At 43.8% G+C, this 25,037-nt stretch overlaps 1 protein-coding gene across 2 annotated transcripts in view; it reads right to left on the bottom strand.

The window, feature by feature from the left end:
* AOAH (acyloxyacyl hydrolase) overlaps positions 1-25,037 on the bottom strand; it is an 84,794-nt gene that overhangs the window by 36,717 nt on the left and 23,040 nt on the right. For both annotated transcript variants that reach the window (XM_013948143.2, XM_013948142.2), the window contains exons 6-12: positions 16,227-16,286; positions 9,428-9,498; positions 6,996-7,056; positions 6,423-6,493; positions 5,073-5,121; positions 4,614-4,662; positions 3,344-3,438 (exon numbers count right to left, since the gene is read on the bottom strand). In XM_013948143.2, coding sequence (XP_013803597.2) covers positions 3,344-3,438; positions 4,614-4,662; positions 5,073-5,121; positions 6,423-6,493; positions 6,996-7,056; positions 9,428-9,498; positions 16,227-16,286 — 456 coding nt within the window. The remainder of the gene's footprint in view (positions 1-3,343; positions 3,439-4,613; positions 4,663-5,072; positions 5,122-6,422; positions 6,494-6,995; positions 7,057-9,427; positions 9,499-16,226; positions 16,287-25,037) is intronic.

The following is a 25,037-nucleotide window of genomic DNA, read 5'->3' as shown; positions in this document are numbered from 1 at the left end:
ATTAATGCCGGTTGACAATATCCTGTGGGGGAAAGGTACACAGGCTTCCAGCACACTGCGATTAGCCTGATATCATGCTACTAGCTCTTTGTTTTTATAGGAATTGAAAACCATGACCTGCAGTTTTAACCCTTCATCTGTGCAGTTGGAAGAGGGAGAAAGAGAGGGGAAGAGAAAAAAAGGGTGGGAGGAAGAGAGGAAAGGAGAAAAGGAGGCTCGCTTCTGATGTAGAAATCTCTTGCTGATTATTTGAGTGGCATGGAACACCTTCCTCAGTTTTATTCTTTGGTTTCTTTACAGAAATATCCAGAAATAATTTTTAAAAGCTTAAAAATAGGAGGTTTCCTTCCCAATTTGTTAATTAAATTGACACATGAAGAACATTTGCCAGCGATAGTTAACGCTGTGCATTGTGAGAATACAGTAATGCACCTTCATGGCTCCGAGGCAGGGTAAGTTGCTGCCGTTGCCATTCTGCGCCCAGAAAGACCAAGACACAGAGAAAAAGCAAGAGCAAGAGTCAGTGCCAAAGCCTGAATTCGCTCAGAAATTTTTTTACTGGCATTTTTGTGCCCAGACAAGTTTCTTACTTAGGGTGAGATACAAATTAAATAACATTTTACAGTTGCTAGAGTTCAAACACAGATATTTGATTGGTCATAGGACTGAGCTTTCTCTGTATCTCTGCATTAATACTTAACTGCTGAATTTTTGCCAGGCCAGAAGGAAAGTTTGCAAATAATACTAGAAAAGAGCCTGTTCTTTCTTATCCTGAATTCATGTACCCAAGACACCCAGCCGACTGTGCAGTACGCTACAGAAGAGCTCTGCTAGCCACTGGAGTGCTGCATCTCATGCAAGTCAATAAGCCAAGCCATGCTCTGTGCTGGGTAGCCATAGCTGATTATTTCAAGCTCTTCTGCATTATACAGTATCAACATATCCCGAAATGCTGCCAAACCAGAATGCTAGAACTGTATATGTGCTTTGTGTTGGTACAAATAACGGCCCAAGCGCAGGCAAAAGGACCCTGGTCTTCTGAATATAACCCAGCAAGTCCAGGCTTTGAGGAGCTCAGTCTGGTAGGAGACTGTGCGAGTGTAACTGCAAATATCGCGCGAGACTCCCCAGGAAATGGTTCAGATGAACAGTGAGAGGCAAACGCACAGAGCCAGGGCAGCAGCTTTGGTGGCAAGGGTCTGAGCCCAGGGCCTGAGCCTTGTTCCTCACCGTCTGAACAATGACGTCCTCACGGAGGAGACATGGCTGCCAAGGATCAGGGCTAGCCCAGCCACCGCTTTCCCGTGAAGCAGGTCTCCTTGTAAAGGTTCACGGATGGAGCCACCCCGTCTGCACCCTGCCATCTGGCTTGATTTCTAGCTGCGAAATGCTGCCCCATTGCCTGACCTCCTCTGGCAGGAGAGCCAGTGCTGACATGCTTCCACCCCTCCACTGGCAGTACGCGAGGATGTGCCAGCTGCCCTGTGCCATGTGAGGTCCAAGCTTCTTCTTTATTAACTTATACAATTTATTTAGCTTCTCCAATTCCAGTGATGCCTTAACTCCTTTTATATTATAGCCTGTGAGTGAGTGGAGTGAGTATGAAGGGCCAGATGGTGAAAATGTCTCTTTGCCCTCATTCCCCTGATGAAGGGCCTGAATCATCCTTTCTGTGAAGGAAAGAACCACTTTTTCTCCATTTCCAGTCAGTCCCTGATCTTCCTTAAAAGCCAGCTAGCTGGAGTTCAGCATCGAGAGCACATATTTGTTAGGCCTTACACAGAAAGCACCAGTTCCCTTCCCACGCAAGTTGCTCTACACCCATCAGACAGTAGTAAATTGCAAGCAAAACTCACTTTATAATCTGCACTCCAACTCCTGACCTTGAAGCCTCTGCTTCTGTATGCCGTTACCAGCCCTTGAGCCATCCAGCCAGAGGACTCACGAGTTTCAAGCAAGGGAAACACCTTCATGTCAGTGACAACAAAATGCTGACATAGTCTGAAACTATACTTGCATACATGACTCTGCCACCAGTGTCACTGACAGAATCATCATCACCATCAGTATTATTACCATCTTTATTAGACAAGATAATCTCAGTTATCATTAGCGCTAATTTATTACGCTCATCATCAGCTCTGTCATCAGTGTCATTTGTCTAATCATTGCTCATAAATGTTTAACAAGGAAAAACAACTGCTAATCTACTATATCTAAATCAGCTCAACTCTGGGATCAAAAGTGGGAAAATACATACAATTCTAATCGAAATGCTCACACCTCCAATATCACTGTAACTACTAGAATTTTGAAATTATTCTCCAGGAGTTTTCCACATTCCTCTTCCACAGAGGCCAATGGAGTGGTAGCATATTTCCATCAGGGAAGATGGGCAATGACCCAAGTTGCTTCTGGACATTCCCCCATCTGCTCACCCTCATGCGATAGAGCCCTTGTGGAGGGAAGGACAACGTACAATCCTCCGCAGTTAGAGAGCGACACCAGCACATCACAAATGGGCTCTTGGGAGGAAAAGATGATGCAGAACAGGAGCATACCTGCGCATTTATCTCCACCACCCAGTTGCAGTTTGTTAGAATGATCTTTTCCCCTCAATTATTTCATTCCACATCAGTGAATTGCAACAGCTGTAATCACAGCATAATTCAGGCAGGTGCATTTTTTTGTTGTTCAAAAATGGGAAATGCTGTGACACTATCTGAAGGCAGACATCATTGTGTTATATTCTGTGGTCACTACAGAAACTCCTTCCTTTAGGGCAATTCCATTATAAGTCCCTGGGTGACTTTCCAACACTTGCAGATGTATCTGCACAATAAGCCTCAGCGCCTCAGTACTTGAGTTATTAGTTCTATTTCATACATGCCACAGATGAGGGAAAGCAATCTGGGACGTGTAATTTCAAAACCAGATGCCTAAAACAGAAGTCCCTGAACTGCTAATTCTGCAACGCTTTTCTGCAGCAGGAGCTGTACCAGTGAGCTAATGGACATGCTCGTTGATGGCAGGGCGGATCCCTCAGACAACATGGGTCTCCTTGAATCATAGGCCGGTGTTTTTAAAGCCAGATGTCCTGGTTTCTGTCTCTGGCATGGTGCCGGAGCAGGGAAGCCAAATCCTTTGTTGACACAATTTCAGAGATGGTGCACCTTTTTGCCTGCAGAAGAGCAGTCGCAGGAGGGCAGCGACTCCCTCCCTATAAATGCCAGTGCAATGGGTGTTTTGTGCTTGTCGGCCTTTGGCAACTGGTGGCACAGGGCAGAAAGCAAAGAGCAGCCGGTGGCGGGGTGGTTTCAACAAACCAAACGCGATTTCTCACCACTGACATCTGCGTGACTGTCATCCATTCAGGAGGGATGTGGAAGTGGGCTCCGGCCGAGTCCCCCAACAGAACTACACCTCGGGAGTCTGCACCTAAATAATATATTTTTTTAGTCATATAAAACAGTCCAAACCAGGCAGGCCATGTGCCCATAAAAAAAAACAAAAACAGAAACAGAGACAGAGCACAAAAGCAATGCCAAAAGAGCAGCAGCGCCGGCAGCTGATGGGGTGGCAGTGCAAATGCAGCACCGGCCACCATTCGCGTGGCTGAAATCTCTGCAGCTCTGGCCCTGCTATGTGATTTTCACTCCAGCTGCAGCAAAAACCTACGGAGAGGCATGTGCCAACAGCCAAGCAGAAACAATTGGGTGCCCGACATGAATAAGAGTGAGAGATTTTCTTGCTAATCGGAAAAATTCCCACACGGTTTTATTCAAGGACAGAACTGTTACTTCAGCACGGGCTCTGCTGTACAGCTAATGTTTGCTTTTACTACCTATAGGATATTCATTAAAAAATACTTAAAATCAAATGTTTTGGGAAATCAGATTACTCAGGAAACTGCTAAAAGCTCTTTATAATTGAACTAGATGGTGGATGCTCTACTCATACATGTATTTCTGCTGGAGCAATCTGGCTTTCTGATATTTAATGTTACTTAGCATTTGTAGATTGTCTTTCATCTGTCAAAGAGTCTTGCCAGGCAATGGTTCATCTCAAAAATGATGGTTGAAATAAAAGCCAGGGTGAGTAGCAATTGATAGTTACGGCTGTTTAATAACGGTGCTTTATTTGTGTATATGTGTATTCATGCATACACACACATACACGCACACATTGCTGCCAGGGACGTTGGTTGATGGTGTTAGTTCACCTCTTTAAAGCCTTCTCAGAAAAAGCATCAGCATCACGTTGCTGGTTATTTACACTAACGGGTCATACTGGGCACACGTGGGGATTAAACCGCTGCCCTTAATCCAGAGGCATGCCCTGTAGGTTAGGCTTCAAGCTGACGTCTCCGTTTGCCGCCGTCCCTGATGTATGTATTTTGACCTGGCAACTGAACTGGCTTTTAACAGGAAATTAGTAGTAGCCTGTGCTTTTCAGGTGTCCTCTTTTGCTCATTCTCAGGATTTGCCATTTTACTTTCTAATGAAGCTGATAAGTCTGTTATCTTTTCTCTATATTGGCAATGACTATGAAAATATTAAAATATGTATGAAATGAATACAAAATACATATTGTCGCTTATATTAAAGATTTACCTTTGCAGAATTTCTCCTCATAGGGAATTCCATCTTTTGGATCCACCCCCTGTTAGAGGAGAAAAGACACAGCTGATGATAGTATTTATCTAATGCCTGAAAAATGATAGTGTAAAATGGATACTAAGAATTTTGTTCTTCTTGAATTTTTGCCTGTAGGAAGCACTGCATCATAGTAATGATGCTATCCGTTAAATTGTTTTAATAAGTATTTGTACATTTAAATTAATTTTAATGGTTATAATTTAAATAATCATAAGCAAAAATAAACAAACTTCTCTCATCACTGTTTCCCCCATTTTTCCTTACTTTTTAATAAATATGATTTTATTACTTGGAATATCAAAGGCAGTAAATAATAAACCAGAATAACAAACACTTGAAGACTAATCCTAAAGGAGGAAAAAAAGAGAGCAAGCAGTCAGAAAGGAATTTTAAGATGTTACTTCATTTACTTACCCATATGCCATTACAGTTAGAATCACTTTTCACATCCCAATTATCAGGACTAAAATAGAGTTACAAAAAGATATATAGGGTTACAGAAAATAAAGCAAAAGGGGTTTGTAAGGAAATCAGATCCTTTGTGCCATTTTTTCTAAGAATATAAAATAATTAGAAATTCCTTTCTGCATAAAGGTTTTTTTTCTTTCTTTGAATTCAGAAGAGGTAATTTTTCCTTCTAAAATGCAGTATTAATTTAAAGTCTGATACTGGAGGGTGCTGAATAACACCCTTCTAGCGTGCATATTCGCTTAACTGAAGTGAATGGGAATGACTTTCACAAAAGACAGGCCCTTTTCCCCTTCCCACAGCCTTTAAAATTTTATTGAAATTCACTGAGCCCCCTGACTCCAAATTCAGTGGAGTGGAATGAGGATTTGATCTGGCCCATAACACAGTATAATTAGCTTGGACCTCTTCTACAGAGACACTTCATCTATTCAGTTTTGCACTACCATGGTTTTGTAAGATCACTTCTACTCATACAGCTGTGTAGTTCTTCCCAGCCCACACCTTTACACCCAGCTTCGCTATTCGCAATTCGATTAATGCCTAGGTTTAACAAATCGTTCCCATCAATAACTTGTTAACAAACCCTTTGCAGAGGAGCGCTTTATTTTTGAAAGAATATTTTGAGCTTGTTTTGCATAGAGTAAAATAGTAAGCGCGGAGGACCTTGTTTAACATCCCACAAAGTTACAGCCGGCTACGTTCTCTGTTTCGGGTGTGCGCCGACGTCCCACTGGGCTAACAGGGAATTATTTACCTCGACTGGGGCGTGCATGCTTACTCTACCCGTCCGCCAGTACAACGTGAGGACTGGACCCTGAAGCTCACCACCCACGGGCAGCCTCCCCCAGCGCTGCTAACCAGCACAGGATGCACAAAATACGTGGGATTTTCATGCTTCAAGCCTTTCTTCTCCCTTTGGGCCCATTTTGCCAGTATTTCTTCTTTCACAGCTCCCACTTATTTCAGGGGGATCTTTATTTGGGGGTGGACTGTATCACAGGGTATGGGGATTTTCCCATCCTTACCTGGGTGCTGGAGAAGGCCCATGGGCCCCATGTTTTCACGCAAGGTATTTAACTTCCAACTTATTAAAAGAAGATGACAGTGCAGCAGCTGCCCCAGGAGTGCACTAATGCTCCCCAGCCACTACCAGGCATTTGGCCAGGAGCTCCAGCCTGAAGCAAATCCGAAACACCTTGTGTCACCCCCCCCCCCCAAAAGCAAACATGGAGCTCATCCTTAAAGAAGCTGCAGTTATTCAAATAATACATTTAGAATAATTAAAAACATTACCGTCTGCCGGGGTACACAGTGGAGTTTTTGTCATTGCAGTCTCTGCCTCGCCAGTGATAGCCCCTCAAAGTCTAAAAGCCAGGAGAAGCACACAAATAGGATGTTCATTGTTACTCTTGTTCTTTTAATTTAAAATATGTAAAATGAGAATCTAGCTCAAGGTGCAGGAATAAAACCCAGCAAATGGGTTCTATTCCAGAGCCCCTTTGCTAAGCTTTAATAAATGACACTATGCACATTTTGGAGCAGAAATAAAACAAGTTGGCAATTTAATTTTTTTTTACATGACTTTACTTCACCTCTTATTAATTCAGTAAACAGACCACTCAGCAGCAGAGCAATTTGCTTCTGCAGGAGTACAGCTTTATGTATACATCTCCCCAGGTGGCATAAATGAATGATTGTTTTTTTTCATACAGAAAAAAGAAGATCTTTAGTAACAAAAATCTCCTTTCACTTCACTCCTATACAAATTTTTGCATGAATGAATAAGGCTTTGCAGAAAGTAGGAGGAATCCCAAAGACATTCTCATTATCAAGGGATTACTGTACCAAAGGAAAAGCTTTGCTTACTGGGAAGGTACTAAATTTATCTCCATCAAAATCTTCAAAAGGCAGTTTATTTCTTATGACACTGTAAAAAACAAAAACAGCAAACCCAGTGTTAACATATGGAAGGAACTTATTCAGAAAGAAAAAAATACAGTAAGACATTCAGAATAGATAATAGCTGGTATGTTATTCATAGCTTCATATTCATTTTTAACTCTGTGCTTGTGCTTCAGCAAACTGATTCTGCGCAAAGGACCAAATTCTGATTTCTTCAGTATCTCCTAAATTCTGTACCTGAAGTTGAGGGAAACAGGTACAGCCATAAAATTTAACCCTTGATCTCTAAAACAAACTAGCATGTGAAATCTGTGGTAAAACTAACATTTTTGGAAACAAGCACTACATTCAGCCAGACAGATCTTGCTGTGAAATGTTAACTGAAGTCCTTCTACCTGAAAACGAGCTGCAGGATGGGGTCTTTTGCTGATGTGAACGAGCCTTTTTCTTCTGCTAAAAACAAATGGCAGATTCTCATATGAACCCCTCGAGCCTTCTCTCCCCAGTTATGCTGGGCCCAGAAGACTTGTACTTTGCACAGCAAGCCGCAGTTACACAAACAAATGCTTACCGTCTCAGGCAAAGGTGGTTTTAACATGAGGAGGGGCTGTGTGCACTGAATAAGCAAGTGGCCTCATGCATTAACTGAGGACCTGAGTCTCATCTCGCAGTTCCTGTATTTAGACCCACAGCCTTCTGGCCAAGCTCAGACATATTCACAAGAAAAGTATTTCACCTTGATCTGAGCAACGGAGGACGGAGCCCTCGGTGGTTAATTACCTTCACTCTTTGAGAATTACATCTCTTTTTTCCCAGTGTGACTTTTGGTTCCAGCAACCATAGGGGTGTCAGCAGTAGCTGAAGCAGGTGTTAAAGTGACTGTGTCAGCTCTGCGCCCCTTCCTTTTTAACTGGGACATGCGCCAGCTTTCACACTGCCTTGCACAAGCTACAGGACACAGCTCAGCCCACCCACAATGAACAGTCTCTCCTATTTGGCCCAGCAGGCAGCAGTCTTTGAACGCCACGCTAATAATCCTTTCCTTGGAAAGCTTCCTTTCCAAGTATTTCCAATCCCTTGGACTCATAAGAGATGTTTAACCTGGGTTAAAAAAACAAGTGGGTGCAATGAGGGTGGGTTCTTCAGGCTGCATTGCATCAGGAAAAGGAGAAACACAGAGGAGACGGGCACTGCACCTGCCTATTGGTGCTCGTGACCCTTATTCTGCCTGTGCTCAGTAGCTTCCACATGCTGCTTTGGGCTGCTTCATTTCTGCAGCGAGGCTCAGTTGCAAGGAACTGGCATGCATCCAGAACTAGCTAAAAAAGTCCAACTGCCAGGCATATTTCTGTAGTTACAGGAAGAAGAAAGGGGAAAAAAAAAAACAGAGTGAGAGCAAGAGAGAGAGGAAGAGAAAGGAAGAATTGAACATATCTGATCCAACACCTAATTTACAGTTTGATTCCTGCTTCTACTAGCTGAACTCGCAGGGCTCAAACACTCATTCTCCCTTCTCAGGTTATTTATGCCCTGTCTTCCATTTCAAAGATGCTTAAGACATGTTTCATGTTAAGCAACCCATTCCCAATAAACTCTTGGTATTTGCAGTTTCACTGTAACGAGCAAAAAATAGATGAGCAAGCTGGTCTGGGGAGTCAAATCAGCCCCAAAATACTGCTGATAATACTGTTTTCTTCTCAGATTTGCCTAACTCTTCCTCCAACCCATTTATTCCCTACATTGACAAATACTCTTTAGGACTAATAGCCCAGCTGATATCCTGGGCCCTTCACAGAGGCTTTGACTTAAAGTCAGCACCTCCACAAATTGCTTTTCATGTGCACCCTGCCCTCCCTCCCTGGCCTAGGTTTCTTCAATACCTTGAGGTTTTCCTTACATTTGGCAACTGGCACACAAGTCATATTCTTTACAGAGTTATGTTGCTGCTGCTTGCTGTAAACCCAGGGGAATATGGCTCTCTGCATTGAGCCGTGGGCACTACAACTGGGTGAATACACAAAATGCAGAAGTCTCTTGGGCTCAGGAAATCTCAGGAGGAAAATTGTTCCCTCTTGGAGGCTTTGTGTCTTTGTGTGTATGGATCGAGAGTTCTTCCCTGCAGCAGAGTATATTTGTCCCCTGGGACCTGCTAAAATTATGCACATTTTTTCAGTATTGAAAAAGAACTGGGATCTCTCCTATGACTGTCACTTACTTGAACTCTATGCAGCCTCCCTCTGTACTGCCCAGATAGTGTTTTTATGAAAGAAAGAAATATAAGAAGACTACAGGAAGCTTTCTTTTTTTTAATCTGAGAATTATTTTTGCGTCTCCTTTGAAAGAAACAAATGCATCATATTCTGTTTGTGATTAAGGATTGAAAATTTTATACGCACTATTTAATCTTCTCGCACAGCTTATCCAGAAGAGGAAAAGCACATAAATTTGAGAACCCCATGATGCTTTTCTAGAAAGGAAGGAAAAAATAAAAGAAGACAAGTGCATTAGTTCATAGAGACGGCAAGGCTTGGGATAATGAGTGTCAGTGAAGTCTAAAGCTAAAATCATATACTTGCTGCCTAATAACATCTGAAAACCCCAATGACTCCATTAAGGATGTTACATGCCAGAGGATTTAGGCTTGACATAGCAGTCAACTTAAGGATTTCAACTGAACATGTTATAAACCAACGACTCTTGCTTTCAAAGAGTTATAAAATTAAAAAGGAATGAAGAAGTTCTTATGAAACTGTCTCCCGTCATGTACTGAAGTTATTTTTTCCACCCTTTTTAAAAACTGCTATTCTCATATTTGATAAACACCATGGTATCTGACACTTAGCTCAGAACTACTGAACACAACATATGTTGTGGGCCATAAGGCTGCTTTCTGCATGCTCGGGGCAGGAGGGTTGATAAGCCGGAGGTCAGGAACAATCCAAAGAGAGGATAAATGGGAGGATCCAGCATATGCATAGCGTGCCTTGATTTTTAATTATTTTTTAACATAGAAATCTCACAACTGGGTTTTATCTTTACCAGACATGCAGGCTGTAAAAGACAGCTCCTGCAGGATAAACTCTTTCAACCTTAATAGACATCAGCCATGGGCCAAGCTACATGAGGAGGTCCCAGGTAACCAGAAAGCTCCAGAAATAAACACATGCTCAAGTTACAGAAACATTGCACCACATTGGAGATCAACTCCATGCATGTGCTGCTAATGTAGCTTCACTGGAAGGTCAGGTGGTTTGTAAACACTGAGGGCATTCAGGTGGTCTACAAATATTGAAGGCTAGCCAGTGCACAGACTATTTATCTGTATTCACTAAGGCCGTATTGAGCATATAAATATGAAGCAGTTGAGCAGATGGACGTTCTCATTCACTTATGCAAAGGAGGGCAAATATTTATATTGCTATAGCACCTAGGAGCTCTATTCTTGGACCAGCTCCCTTGTGTTTCACACTTTGAATTCACAGAAAAAAATTAGACAGTCCTTGCCCTAATGAGATTACAACCTAAATCTAATATAAAACAGAAGATAATGGCTGGACACAGTTTGGAGGAGGACAACGAAGTGCTGTTATTGGTGTGAGGGGTAGTAACCTCAGCATATAAAGCTCTGAATGACGGAGTCCTTTAAAGAGGGCAGTGAAGGACAGCGAGGTGGTGTTGCAGTGGTGCATAGGGAGCTCCTCTGCAGCACGAGGGAAGGCAGGAAGGTGTTTGTTTGAAAAAGAAACAAGGGGTGATGGAGAGGAGTAATGCACTGCTTGGAGTGGGATGTCAGCCACCAAAACACATCACAGTCAGGCGGGCAGAAAGGCGCCAGCCCTGGCCCGGAGCGGGACGGAGATGCGCTGCCCCAGCGGTGATGGGGCAGTGCCCAAGGTGCTGGCTGCATCGCCGCAATGCAAACACCACACTTTCCTTTGGACACCTCATCGCTTGTCACCTAACTATCTCAGGGGCACTATGTAGGGGAAAGTTTTAATTCCATCTCATTTTCTGTTTAATTACCGCGCACAGTTTTGGAGGGGGTGTGTGTGCATATGTACAGGCAGAGAGAGAGAGAGAGAGAGAGAGAGAGAGGCACCCAGGTAGAAAGCTGGCTTTTCTGAAAGACCTTTGTAAAAATATGTACACTTTCCTGAAAAGAAAAAAGAAACCACTTCCCCCACCTCCTCCATGTAAGAATAATCTTAACACTGCCTACAGAAGCAGCAGAGGCTCTTAAAGCTTTCCATTATGCTAAGATTTGTGGTGTCTTCTTCTGAGCTGCTGGCTTTTCACTTCAGCCTAAGTCACAGCATGCAAAGCCTTTGAAGTTAAAGCATCTGGAGCCGAAACTGTGCCAGAAAGACAAACTGCAGGGCTTCCCAGAAATAAATAAATAAAGCCTCCTTTTATTCTGCTCGCAGGCTGCATTTAAAGGCTACCCTTTGCTGGAAGTAGAATAAAACCTTTCCTGCCTTTTTCTCAGCCTGTCATTTGAAAATAGCTGCAGTCTGGAGCTGTGTTAGCATCAAAGGGAGAATAGCCTGCAGACCCAGCAGACGGCCTGGCTTCGGCGGCGGTGGCTGGCAGAGACAGGAGCCCTGGGGGTTTGGGTGCTGAGGGCCAGCCATGGCAGCGGCACAGCACCCCGCCGCGGGCAATCGTGCTGCTTGCAGGGGGCACATGAACATTTAATTGCTCTTTCAGGGTACCTCCGGGTACCCCCAAAAGGTGGCAAGGAGCACAGGGGATAAACCTTGTGTGCACACATGTAAAATAGGCAGCAAGAGCCCGCGCGAGTGGGCACTATGCGGTTTTCCCCATCACGCAGCTTCCCTTGCAGATGGGCAATATGTGTATCTGGGAGAAAGCAGGTTACTTGTCCCTGAGCGTCAGGAGTGGGTGGGCAGGAGACTGGTTCAAGCCCCCCTTTGCCTTGCAGGGGAAAGAGTGGAAGAAGGGCAGGGACTGACTTTAGCACCCAAAGGGCTGAAAAGCCTCCATGCCTCTATGTGCAAGTCTCTTTTAGCTCCTTGTGTGGCTTCCCAATTCTCCCGATACAGGGCTGTAATTTACAGGCATCATTTAATCAAGACAGAATTATATGTGTGGTGGTTGCTCTCATTAAACACTAAAGCCACGACACCATTCTGCACAAAGTCATTTTTTTCACTGCTATTGCTCAGAGATGCCTTTTCTGTGTCTTCCCCGCCCATAATGCTAGAGATGTTCACAGTGGTTGATAACACAAATACTTTATTCATTGCCTATTAACATTCCATAATGACATTTCAGTAATTATTTTAATTAATTTTCCAAAAAAAGAAAAAGTAATGAGTCCTTAACGCTTGTTGGTGTTTGGTTTAAACCAATCGCTCACAGATGGCTCACTACTTTTAATGAATGAATGGAAGATATTTAATAGAATCTGGGGGTTGTAGCCACGTTCATCAAATCTCTACATCTGGAAAATACTTGTCTTTTTCCCACATCTAAGATGGTCCTAAGAAATGACCAGTAAATGTCAGTCCCTGGGGAGCCAAACAGACTTCCCGTTCTCATTATGGACAGCCGTAATCATGCCTCTTTTTATATGCACAGTCACACACAGCCGACAAGCAAAGACAGGGACAGTTAACTGGCAAGAACTGCTTCAGAAGGCTGAGGAATCCTTTCCACAAACATGCAACGGGCCAAAAGCACCACAAATAACAAATATGGGAAGAACCAACAGATATAATCCGCTGTTTCCCGCCAACATCATGTTCCATCAGTGGGGCAAAGCTCACAAAAGACCCTGCGAATGTTTTTGCTCTTCACTAGTCTGGATCCAGACACCTCCTACCACACATAGGGCATTTCTGAATCCTCATCCACACGTTCAGCCAGGCAATCCTTTCCTGTGAAGCAAGAGTGCTTTGGCTGCCTTGGGCCTTGCTCATTCGCATGCGTGTGCGCGTGGGCAGCTGGATAGACTGCTGTTTGACAGAGTTCAGTTTGGGCAGGTGATTTTCCTGCTATTCCATCGCACATTGCTGTTCTGGGATATGAGACTTAACGCAGCATGGTGCAAAGACCTGACACTCTGCTGTCTCCTAGAGAATCTCCTTTCATGCTTGTTTCCTCCTCAGCTGTTTTTCTGAATTTGAAATTAAATTAACTGCAACGTGGGTGAAGGGGAAGTTGCAAGAGACGGTTATAACCCTAGAAATGCTATTATTTTTAATTTTCTAGCTTTAAAATATGTTTCTGTAAGGGTCACCGAGGTAATTGTTAAGAAAGACACTAAGAATAATGGCAGGAGAGGCCCACCCAATCATACAACATTTGTTTTAATTTGATTTGACTTTGTAGCATGCAGTTATGTAGGTTTAGAAATACTCTGACTGAACACTGACTGGGAAAATCCAAATTATAACTGAGTCTATTACTTTTTTGCCAGGCCCCCGCAGTCAGCCAGGGTCTGCCATACAAGGGATGAGGTATGATGTGCCAGCAGCAGCAAAGAGGGGTGTTCACCCTCCTCATTTCAGCTTGCGAAGCCAGACCAGCACGTGTGAGCTAGCTACCTGTGCGCAGGCTCCTGTGGGGGTAAGGAGCTCTGCCTCCTGAGAGCCTGGCTGCGATATTGATCTTTCCTCATCCTTGCACCTGCAGCTGGGCTGAATCTAGCAGAGAGGCCTTACATGACTTGCTGCAGGCATTAACGCATGGCATTGCACCCAGAGAAGGGGAAGGGGATTAGAAATTTCTTGTAATTTGAGTGGAAATCTCAAGCCATCAGTAGCACCAGGCTGAATAGGAAAGCAGATGAATAAGATCCTGCTGCTTGCTGTTTTGCAGGAGCTGAGCGTGTATTGTTTATTTCCCTGGCTTTCCAATTTGGCAATTGCCCAAAGGCTAATTAGGAACCTCAATTTTCACTTTTGTGAATAGCATCACAGTGAGAATTCAGGAAGAAGCAATATCAATAATTTCTTCACAAACAGCAAAAACATTTGCTTTGCATTAAGCGCCTGAAGACAACTGGAAGCAAACTCTATGGCTGAGCTGACTCATATAAGTGAACCCAGCAGAATAAAAGCTGCCCTTCTTTCTCTGCTACTGATTAAGATCAGTTATAAATTTGAAAACTGGGGGAGGCAGAAAGATTTCAAATCCCAGTTTTCAAGTTTAGAAGCAAAGGCAGCCCCTTACAAATAAAGGGAAAATGTGCAGAATTCACATTCAGGCCACTGCCTGAATTTCAGACTATTCCAAAGTGTGGTCATCATGCTCAGAGGCAGTGACTTGGTCCAGGGGCTCCTTCCCACCCATGGCTACAAGAGCAAAGCAGGCATAAAAAAGGACAAGGAAGAGGCATGAAATGAGGAGGAGCCGAGGCTCAGCAGTCCTAGACGCTGCAGGAAGTCTGGAGAAAGGAAGTTTCCCTGGACAGAAGAGCACAGGGCAAGGCTGAGTGAGAAATTCATGGTTTTGTAAAACATCTCAACCAAATCTATACCAAAATGGTTGAGGAAGGGAGAAATGGGACCACGGAAGGAGGAATTCAGTTTCAGGGGAAGCAGCCCACATTTCGCTGCTTGGGTATGGCGTGTCCAACCCAGAGCTAGGGCTTGAAGCTTGCAGGATGGCCAATGAGGAGGAAACTGTCCTTGGAGCCCCGAGGGGGACTGAGCTCTCCCCAGAGCAGATGTAGATGTGGGGTTCGTGTGCTTCACTGCAGGCAGCTGGTGCCACCTGGGACATCCCTGGGGTGTCTGAATCACCCATGGGGCCTGGCCGATATGACACAGGATCTAGATGAGACCTTTTGGACTGGCAGCCAGAGGATGGGCAAGGCACCACAGGCCATTTCACATACCACAAGGGCAGCTAGTAGCTTGGACTGGCTAGCTCTCCACTACCATTAACGGGAGTTGAACACCTAGCTCACATACAGACTCCTGAAGTTAGACACTTAAATATTTAGTTGTCTTGGTCTCAAACTTTACCTCACCTCTGGTTAAAGAAAGAAAAACCCCAAGCACTCAAGTGTCCATGGCATTTCACATTTATCACCTGGGTTCCTAGCCAAATTGCAGTCGTCCTGTGCCCTCAGTACACGCAACAGGATGACAGATGCTTCCTGAGCTGAGCATTTAGGTTGAAACCCAGCATGGCCCTTGCATGCATGTGAACATAAGCTCAGAAGTCTCCTGTCTCTGGTAAAACTCTGTTAGCATAATGCACTGCTTGAATCACCTTTCCCATATACTCCCTCAATCACTTCTTTACCTAGACAAGTGTCCCTGACCCGTCAGTCACAGACTTGGCTCTCTTCTCCCCTTAGTATCCTTTTATTATTGACAAGATCTCAATTTGCAGCTAGTTTTGGAGCAGGGACTACTCCTTTCTTACCTTCTATAAAGTTCCTCAAATACTGCAGAGTCACAGGGCTCAGTGTTGCCATTTTATATATGTGAATGTTTGAGAAGGTCATGAGTACCACTGCCTCTTCACCAAAGTATGTTTAACAGAACAGTCTCTTTTGAATAGGCGATAGAAATAACTGTGTTGAACAGCAAGACCAAGGGGTAAGTTGACAATAGTTTATGGCGATTAAGGTACAGGCAATGGGAAGAGAGTTTAGGGAGCTTCTGGATTTTCTGGGTGAGTATACTTATGCTCATAAGGCATTTACTCTTACCATTCCCGCTCATTTTCCATTAATAATTTTCTTCCCAAAAGCTGCAGTTGTTGATGCTTGTATTCTGTTTTAAGGCTAGCTGCCCCACCAAAGGAGAGCAGGACTGGTACAAGCAAACGTCTCAGTGCGGAGCTGCACTATGCAGCCCATGGACCACATCTTCAGCTGCTGCATGAATTTCGGACACAAGTTTATATCTTGGATGGACCTCAACAGTTATTCCTACGCTACAAGCAGTCTGTATTTTTCATGAGGTTTTGTCTGCCCTCCATGTACTTTTACACTTCAACTTTATTATCTCCCTCTCCTTCTTTCCAGTCTCACCTGACAGAGCAGATCCTATACTGGGTAGGAGTGAAGTAGGAGTATTAGCCAGCATTCAACTTTATGATGATCAGGTGGATTTGCAATTAGGCAAAATGACCTTCTTCATTCCTGACAAAATGGAGTTATCCTGATAGAATGCTATTACAGTGTAAAACATCGCAATGTCACTGATTTCTTACCAGGTCCTTGGAAGTCTTCATAATCCTTTTTGCTTTCCTTATTGCAGTACTTAGCCCCACCTAGGAAAGCAAGAACAAAAACAGATCAACTTCACAGCATCCCATCAATTTTTCTCCCAATTTTCTACCTTTTTCTAATCAGTCACAACAAAAAAAATGACGGATGGGTCCACAAACTCATCATCAGTTACCTTTTATTGGACTAACCATCAATTATCTGATCACCATGTATGAACCTCAGTTGCGAGAGTTCATTTATTTTGCTCCAGGGCATCATTTATTTCCTAAGGGAAAGTCCAGATCAGTTTAAGAGCTGAGATTCATATCCTGACTACACTATGTGATTTGCAGATGACAAACTTCTCCAGCAGCTCCCACCGAAGAACAACTTATATGTCCAGAAAAGGGTTATAGGTGTCATGATGGTCTAACTTCCTGTGGTAGGGTACAGAGGAAACATTTGGTTTGGTAACAAATAGGGTTTATATTCAGCTGAGGTTCATTTCAGCAGGGAACAGCTGGCATGTGGGAAGATTTAAAGGAGGAAATATATTTCAGAAGGCAAATCTCCTGCTTAGGAATGGGTTAGGAATGGGTTAAGCCTAGGATCTAGGAAGGTTAACTTGTTATTCTGGAAATACCTGTCCTGGAGGGCAAGTTCTCACTGACTGTAACAAAATTGTTTTTCCGTTGAGTTGTACAAGCTTGTGCTGAAGGAGCATTTTGGGATTGTTCCAAAATGAGGATATGGATACTTAAATAGAAAGGAAGTCTGGGAGAACCATTGCAAACAGGCTAGAAAAGACCTTGGAAAGGCATCCTTATCCAAAGAGGAGAGGTTGGCCATCATAAGGCCATTGATTACAAAGAAGTCAACTACCAGTGTTATCTTAATAATTCCCCAAATGCTCTGCCTTACACACATGATCCTCAATGGTAAAGGGGAAATTTCACTCAATGAGCACCGTGTGTTTGAGGGACAGCCAAGATGCCAGCGACCTGCCCTGGGGCAGGAGGAGGATGGCTGTGCCGTATGTTGTGGGTCAGGGCTGTGGTCAAACTGTCACCTACAGGGTGTCATTTACACCTGCAGGCCTATTTTCCATGGGCTTTGGCCTTCCTCTGGTTGTGTATATCACATCTAGATTTTCCTCATGCTGCAGCTTGCAGAGAAAAACCTGTTGTCCCAGAGGCTGGATGGGGGAAGGAAATGCCTGCAACGAAAGGAGCCACATGGCTGCTGATGCCTTGCTGTTTTATCTTCAATGCTCAGCCATTGCAAAAACTCAACCAATGCATTTTTGCAGCATGTCCAGTCCAGAGTGCCTGGCTGACGGTGACATGGGAGGAATAAGCAGGAACTTCTTTTCTGCACCATGCTGTTAAGCCCTGACTTCTGGCCTTTAGAAATTTGGCAGCACAGAAAAAAACACATTGCTTTTTCTGCCAGAAGGACTCCTCCCAGTTGCAGAGGTCACAGAGATGTGGAGATCCTCTGGTTACGCTCAGGCAGTCTAAAATGATGAGGCGTAACTAAGACTGGGGTCTGAGCACGCAGGATTTGGGTGTCCTTTCTCCCTTCTGCTTTTCATAATCAGATTTACACAGGATAACTGGAAGGGAGAAGCTCTTTGATCAAAGTCCTGGGCCTCTGTGGGGCCAGGCAGAGCTCTGGGGAGCGCCCCTGAGCAGAGCTCCGCTTGCAGGCTTGGGTCCAGCATGCAGGCAAGCGCGTTTGCTTTCAGACGTCAGCACCAGCATACTACCAGCTGCTGCTTCCTTTTCATTTTTGAACAATATTCTTCCATCTCAGTGATGGTAAGTCCCAGATGTTGTTCTGCTTTTGTTAGGCCACCTTTGAAAACACTCATATGTGTGTGATGGCCTCCATCTATCCCCTCAGCATTTGGGATGAAGAAGGCTAAAAATACTGCCCATTTGCCCTCTTTCAGAAGAAATAACTGCTTCTGTTCTGCAGGCTATGAGGTTTGGTAAAAATCAATTACTGCTGAAAATGTTTCAAATGGAAAGAAAAATCATACCAGCATATCACAAATATGTTAGCACCTTGCTGCTAATCAAAATGGTTGGTCAGGACAAACTGTTCTGTCTGCAGATAACCTGCTAGCAGTCCCTCCTACAACCCAGCATAAAAACATAATTGCTAGCTTTATATCTACCAGGTCTGAAGGCAGTGCAAGTTTATATTTATCTGGCTGGAGTTACAGCAACTCAATGTGGGAAAAAGTATGTTTTGCCAAGTGGCAGATTTAAAGCATTTTGGAAAAAAAAAAAAAAATAAAACCCTTGAGTGATAGTGCCTTACTGAATGGTGAGCATGTCAGCTTGGAATATTAAAGCAGCATATATTTGCATTTCAAGTAATCATTATTAACCTTTTTTTTTTTTTGCTGAGGATAAAATTTAGTATGTCACTATAATTGATTTAGGCAGTGATCAAAGCAGATTAATTAACTGGGAAATTCAAGGGTCAAAAATTAACAGTGAACAATATAAAGGGAAGAGGAAGAATAAGAATAAGCAGTAAAGAACACAGATTTTAAGTATTTTTTTAATATAGAGCCTCTCTCTGCCTACAGCCTTTATAAAAATCGGGATATGTCACAAATAGATGAAAGATGCCAGTAAGGAGCCAAGATAATGTTTCCTAGATTCTTCCCCCTGGGCAAATTCTGTCCCCAAAAACAAACATCCATCTTGCATTTGCAACAGTTATGTTGCGTGTATATTATCAGCTGCTGTCATTTCTGTAATAAAATAACTGGAGACTCAGAGAAGGAAAATAGCTTAAAATTGAGCAGGATGCACTAAAAAATTTCCAGTGGAGTAAGATTCATCAGTCCTTTCCTCCTGCACAGGAGAAGGGAAACCTTTCTTGCTTGCAGAAGCAGTGCATGAGAAATGCACATTTCAGCCAGCTATGGCAATATCATGCACACAAAGCATGAAATAAGAGCGGAATGGCTGAATTGCCTGAGCGAGTAGAAAACGATCTCCCTGAAATGCTAAGGATGAGGTCTCCTCCCCTCTTCTCCCCCTGCAGAAGTTGCTTCAGGAAGGACTCCAGGGCAGTTTGTGGATGACTGTCATCTGAAATAACCCTCTGGGAGAAAAAAAATGCTGGTTTAATGGGCTTTAATGCTTGGTTAACATCAGGGTTTCAAGCCTGTCACTGAGAGCTATAAAACCCATACAATTTTTCTTGTTGCAACTCAGCTAGAGAGTAACCTCTGCTCTTTCCCACCAACTTAAAGCCGACCTAAACCCATGCTACCTTGGAGCTGGCGGCTGCCTGGCCCCTGGGTGCCCGCGGGCGCCCAGCCCCGGCCGCCCTCAGCAGAGCACCCCTGCCGCACGGCCGGCTGCTCCCGATGGCAGTGTGCAAGGCATCCGTGCTGCACACATGGCCTGGGGAAAGAAGGGCCACCAGGATTGCGCCTGCTTGCTTCTTTCAACGCTGTCCACGGAGCCTATGTATTACCTATAATGAATTTCTTTTTTTTAACCAGATACATTTCTCATTATAAACAAACAAACAAACAAGCTTTAATTGTCTCTCATTAATCATCCTTGTTAGCCAGCTCTTTCTCAGGAGTGCGGATATTTATAACACACACCAGCAGTTTCTCTTCTAACTTTTTCCTTATTCTTTTACTGAGAGTACGCATATCAAGGTACCAAAATGCTGTGCAGCTTGTTAAACAGCACTAGCAAAAATGGAATTTGTCCTACAACTCACACCTTTCATCTGGCAGAGGCTTTAAGGGGCATCACTAAGATTATGTGGGACAGCCAAACCAAATGAGATGTGCTCTGGACTCAAAACTTCCTGCAAGCACAGATCTAAAACACACCAAGCCTGGCTCAGTCCTTTGCTCCCTAGGCAATTACCCTGACTTCTGGCAATTTTAGTCTGTTTATGTCTTTTGGATTTGGATTCTGTGCATTCTGGATGAAACATCCTGATCTACTTTTTCTTGTTGCTCTTAGCAAAAGATGGCCCCGTATCCATGAGCAACACTTCCTCGCCCTCGCACATCCATCTGCCCACTTCTCTCCCCAAACAACGCTGTGCCATATGCAGGGCACATGCATATCATTTGTGAATGATCGGCAGCTGCAGATTGCGCTCTGCAAACGCCACACCAGCTACAAATGACAGGGTTCGATAAAGCAGAGAATCACGTAGGGAATGAACTAGTATTTTCTTCAGGTTTATTTGGTGGAAGGTTGGTGTTTTGTTTCTTTTTTTATGTTTTATTTTCTGTTAGTGAACTATAGCAGAGGAAATGGTGAGAAACAAGGGAAAGAGGAGGAACTAATGCTCAGCCTGTGCTTTTTTTCTGCAGCTTGTCTAAACTGTTTCTTCAGGGCTCAGTTCCGACTGTGGTAGACACATCTCGCGTTTTAGTAGATTTTACCTATTTCCAAAACAGAAAGGCTTAAAAGGGGGGGATTTTGCTTCCCAGCACTCAGCCTGCCTCCCAGCTGCTTGCTTTATGGCCTAGGATCACAAAACAAGGAAATGGGGCTGTGACACAAGGTCTAAATTTGGCTGAAGGTCTGATCTCATCAAGAATGCAGAAGCATTCCCATCCCAAGGTCTGGTTCTGTCTCATCTCCCACTAAACAGTTCACATTTTCACCGAAAAAGAGAGAGGAATAAAAGAAAATAGTAGGAGAATTTTTATTTTATGAAACCCAAAATGCTTGCTTCTTCCAGATAGATCTGATTGGCTTTTAACTTGACAAGCCTGAAATCTAGCTGAGAACTGAGAGATCCTGAGCGAGAAACCAGGATAATCATACCAAAGGTTTCTCTTCATTTGGCTGATTTGTATGCATAGTTGCTCAGACAGCCTGGATGGCTGAGGCAGATACAATCCACAGTTACTCTGGCAGACAGGAGGAGTTGCAGACACTTCTTAATGCCCTAACTTTATGCCACTCGCACTGTAACACGGCTGTTTCCATCCACTTCCTCTCTTTAACTATCCTTTGCAAGATGCCCCTGTTGCCTATCAGCAAGGCAATGGACTCCTAAGGCCCAGGTTCAAACATGAACAACACCTTAATTTTAATTCTCAATTCCCAAGCAACAAAACTCCTGTTAACTCTGCTGCAGTTTAATTTGTAACATGAGCAAAATGCTCAGTCAATCCATGTCATCCCGAAAAGCTGCAAGTCCCAATCACAACACTCAGTATCAAACTGCAAAGCCAGGCTTCCTCCAAAGAGTGTGGTGGCTGCAGTAATATCCATGAGAGATGTGATTTTTATTTTTACAAAGACAGTGAAAGACTCAGTAGAGGGACGCAAATCAGTATAAGTACTTCTGTCAATTAAGCTTATTTTGGTAAGATAAAGGGCATAAATGACATTAGCATACATATATCTGTATTTGCTGATATGAGATGCCTCTATATTGTCAGTTTGGAGCTACCAGCAACAACCTACTACTGGAGATGTGGCTAAAGTCTGGAAACACAAGGTCTCTGATAAGCTGGAGCAGACAAAGCCCCAGAGTGCCCAACAAAGAGAGCAAAAGAGGCATTTTGAAAGGCAGAAGGAAGAGTAAAAACTCCTTCCAGCACAGACTGTTTAAGAGATCAGCAGCTGCAGGACTCCAGCGCTGAAGATAAGTCATTATCCTGGCCCAGACAAAGTCAATTAAAGTGTTGACTTTTAATTCATCAGACCAGCTGGCTTAAGACAATCTAGAGATAAGCTAAGAAAAATCTTCTGCAGACTTACTCACTTCTCGGGCTCAAACAGGAGCGTGGTAGGCAGAGCTTTGAACCCATGCCCCTACCTCAGCTCCTATCACGCAGCAGAGGAACATCCTCCTATCATGGGACCTAGTGCAGAAAAACCTCCACCACCTGAGCTGACAAACCTATTTTACAAAGACAATATCCAGTCATCCTAAATGGGATAGCTTGGATACTTTTGGCCATTGTCAGTATTTCTGTGTTCTGTTGCAGCCAACGAGTATCCTCTCTTGATGTAGCTGAAACCAAGAGGCATATTACAGCAATTTTAGCTAATCGCTAGACTTCAGTTACCTATTGTAAGTCTGCATGTCACTCCCAACACACCATATTATTTTCCCTCTTGACCTGGAGGAGCCCACAGTGTCACTCCTCTCATACTAAGAGGCGAGAACATCCTGTAACTTGAGAAACATGCAGCAGGAGAGCCTACAAATGCACATGTATTTGCACTTCTTTCACTGGCCCAGGTTCTGGTCTGTGGGCCACTGGTGACAATAAGTGGTTCACAGGACCTTCTTAAGAGTAAAATCTACACACTCAACTGCCTCACACAGCTGTGCTGGTGATCCCCAAGGACAGCAAGCACCCCTTTCTTGGTTCCCCACCAGTGTCAGGGTCTGCTCCTGCAACTGCCCACCAGAATGCAAGTGGATATGGATATCTCTACAACACCTCACCTGTTATACCTGAATTGGGTCTCTTTGCCAACCCAGAATAGATCCACTAGGCATTGTTGGCTCTTAAGGCTGAGGACAGAGATTTGTTGTAGAGCCACTAAAATGGTTTCTCAAATGTGCAAAGCAGGTGGGGACACTTCTCTTTCCTAGCATGGAAGGGAATACATGATATTTCCAGGTCTACAATGGAAAGACTTATCTCCAAAGCTAGGTGGGTATTTTGGATGTTCCTCTCCCAAGAGTTTTAACAGTGACAGAGTATCAAGATGCTCCCAGAGAGCTCAGAAAAGCCTGATGGTGTGAGTAACGTGGATGGCAGTATCCAAGCACAGGGGGTGCAGTGCACCCCTCTGCTTCCTTACTGAAAAAATGAGCAGCTGTGTGTGGACAAACATGGGGAGGCCACGGGGAGTCGAGCCCACGTGTCCCCACTGAGGCAGCGTGGGCCGGTCCCGCAACCTGCCCAAGCTCCCCGGAGGTCTCTGCATGCCAGAAACACGGACCTAGTGCCTATGCAAGAAAGGCACCCGTTCTTGGTGAAGAGCGGGCACGCATCCCCGTCCGCACCCCATCATGCTTGCCCTAGGGCCACCCTCCCAGGGAGTGTGCTGGTTAGACCGCTCTTGGCTGAGAGCATTTCACTCTCTGCGAACAGAGCGATATTTTTTATTCATAATTAGAGCCAAGTCTCCTACAATAATCACAGAGCACTAATGGCTCCAGGCAGGTTGGCAAAAAATTAATTTGTGCTAATTTGTCAGAGACCAGGGAAGTATGTAATATAATTCATGTATCATTTACTTGGTTTACAATGATGTCTCAATTATGTAGATAGTTTGCTAGGCCTCTGAAGCAGTAACACTCATCTCTTTGATAGACATGACTTTACTAGAGGAGCAATACAGAAACAGAACAAAATAAACTATCAATTGAAAAAGCAGCTATATATTGATGTTTACTCCCTTAAAGACAATTAAAAACAGAATATTCTGCTGCTTTATAAAGACGAGTAACTCCACGTTCATTGTACTCACTTCGCCAGTACAAATATGGTACTAATTCTGGGAAAATGTGCATTCAAAAGCCTAAATGAATAAACGATGTACCTGAAAATCAATAGAGTTGAACAAAACAACCATTAGTATTAAAGTCTTGTTCAAACACTTGGCAGGGGACTGAGCCAACATTTGCAGGCTCATATAAGTGAAGTGATCAATCAAATTACAAACCAAAAAAGCAAATGTGAGGTAAACTGCATTTTATGCATCTGTGTCTCTGACTGTGTATTAATTTTTTCACCCATAATTCATCTTTACTCAGTCTGACTTGTCACAGAGTTGCTGTCAGCAATTTATCAACCACTTGAACATGAATTCTAAACACAGCTCCTCTCCTCCCCTTGCACTTTCTTGGGGCACCAGAAGTGCTAAAAATGGAGGGTAAGGTTTGGGTAGAATAAATCATTTTGTTAATCCATCTCCCTTACTCCTGGTGAGAGACAAAGGAAGTTTGACAAAAAGTAGGATACGAACACCACTTGGAAAGGAGAGAGCTTGCTTGAGCCATGCACTAAGAGGGACAGTCTCCAGGCCATGCAAATGAGAGTCCAAATTTTGTTAAAAATAAAAAAAATTAAAAAACATCTGCAGTCATTTTGCTTGCAGAAAGTATAGTCAATGGAGTTGTTGCTGGAGGCAAAAGGAGCCCACAACTGGGTCCCACATCTGCTCTAAGAGATGGGAAGCGTGACCCAAAGATTTGATAGCGACCCTGTGAGTGATGGCCTACCCTCTCTGGTATTGATAAGCTGAGTATTTCACCACAGACCTTTTAATTTCTGCATGGAGCCACCTTCATTTAAACAGACCCTCTTTCCAGGCTCCTCAGCCTAGTCCACTGTGCAGCAGTGAAGGTGGGAAGGATTGAAAAGATTGATTTTTTTGCAAAGAGTGATGACAAATGCTCTTGAGAGTGCCAAAAAGCCACCTCTGCTTGCTAAAATGTCCAGTTTGCCCTTGGATGGGGCCGATTCAGTGCCTGTGTAGGGGTATGTCTGACCTTTAGGCACTGTCATGAGTTTCACAACCTGCTAAGTTAGGGAAAACTTTTTGCTCTCTCAAAGAGTTCGTCTATCTCTTTAAGCGCACTTCATTGACTGCATCTTCTTTTGCTCCAAGATGCTTTGCATTTCTGACATAGGTAGAAGTCCTACGCAGGGTGTAGGATGGTTTCTACTTCTCTGTATCCCCTTACACAAGGAAGTTCATATCCAAGTCTAATTCTTGGCCTGGCAAGGCAATGCCTGTGCAACCACAATTGCTACCATGCCTGCTGTCCAT

Source organism: Apteryx mantelli, chromosome 2 (genome assembly GCF_036417845.1).
Source record: "Apteryx mantelli isolate bAptMan1 chromosome 2, bAptMan1.hap1, whole genome shotgun sequence".
NCBI lineage: Eukaryota > Metazoa > Chordata > Aves > Apterygiformes > Apterygidae > Apteryx > Apteryx mantelli.
The sequence above is the reverse complement of the archived record's forward strand: the minus strand, read 5'-3'. Positions and strand labels throughout refer to the sequence as shown.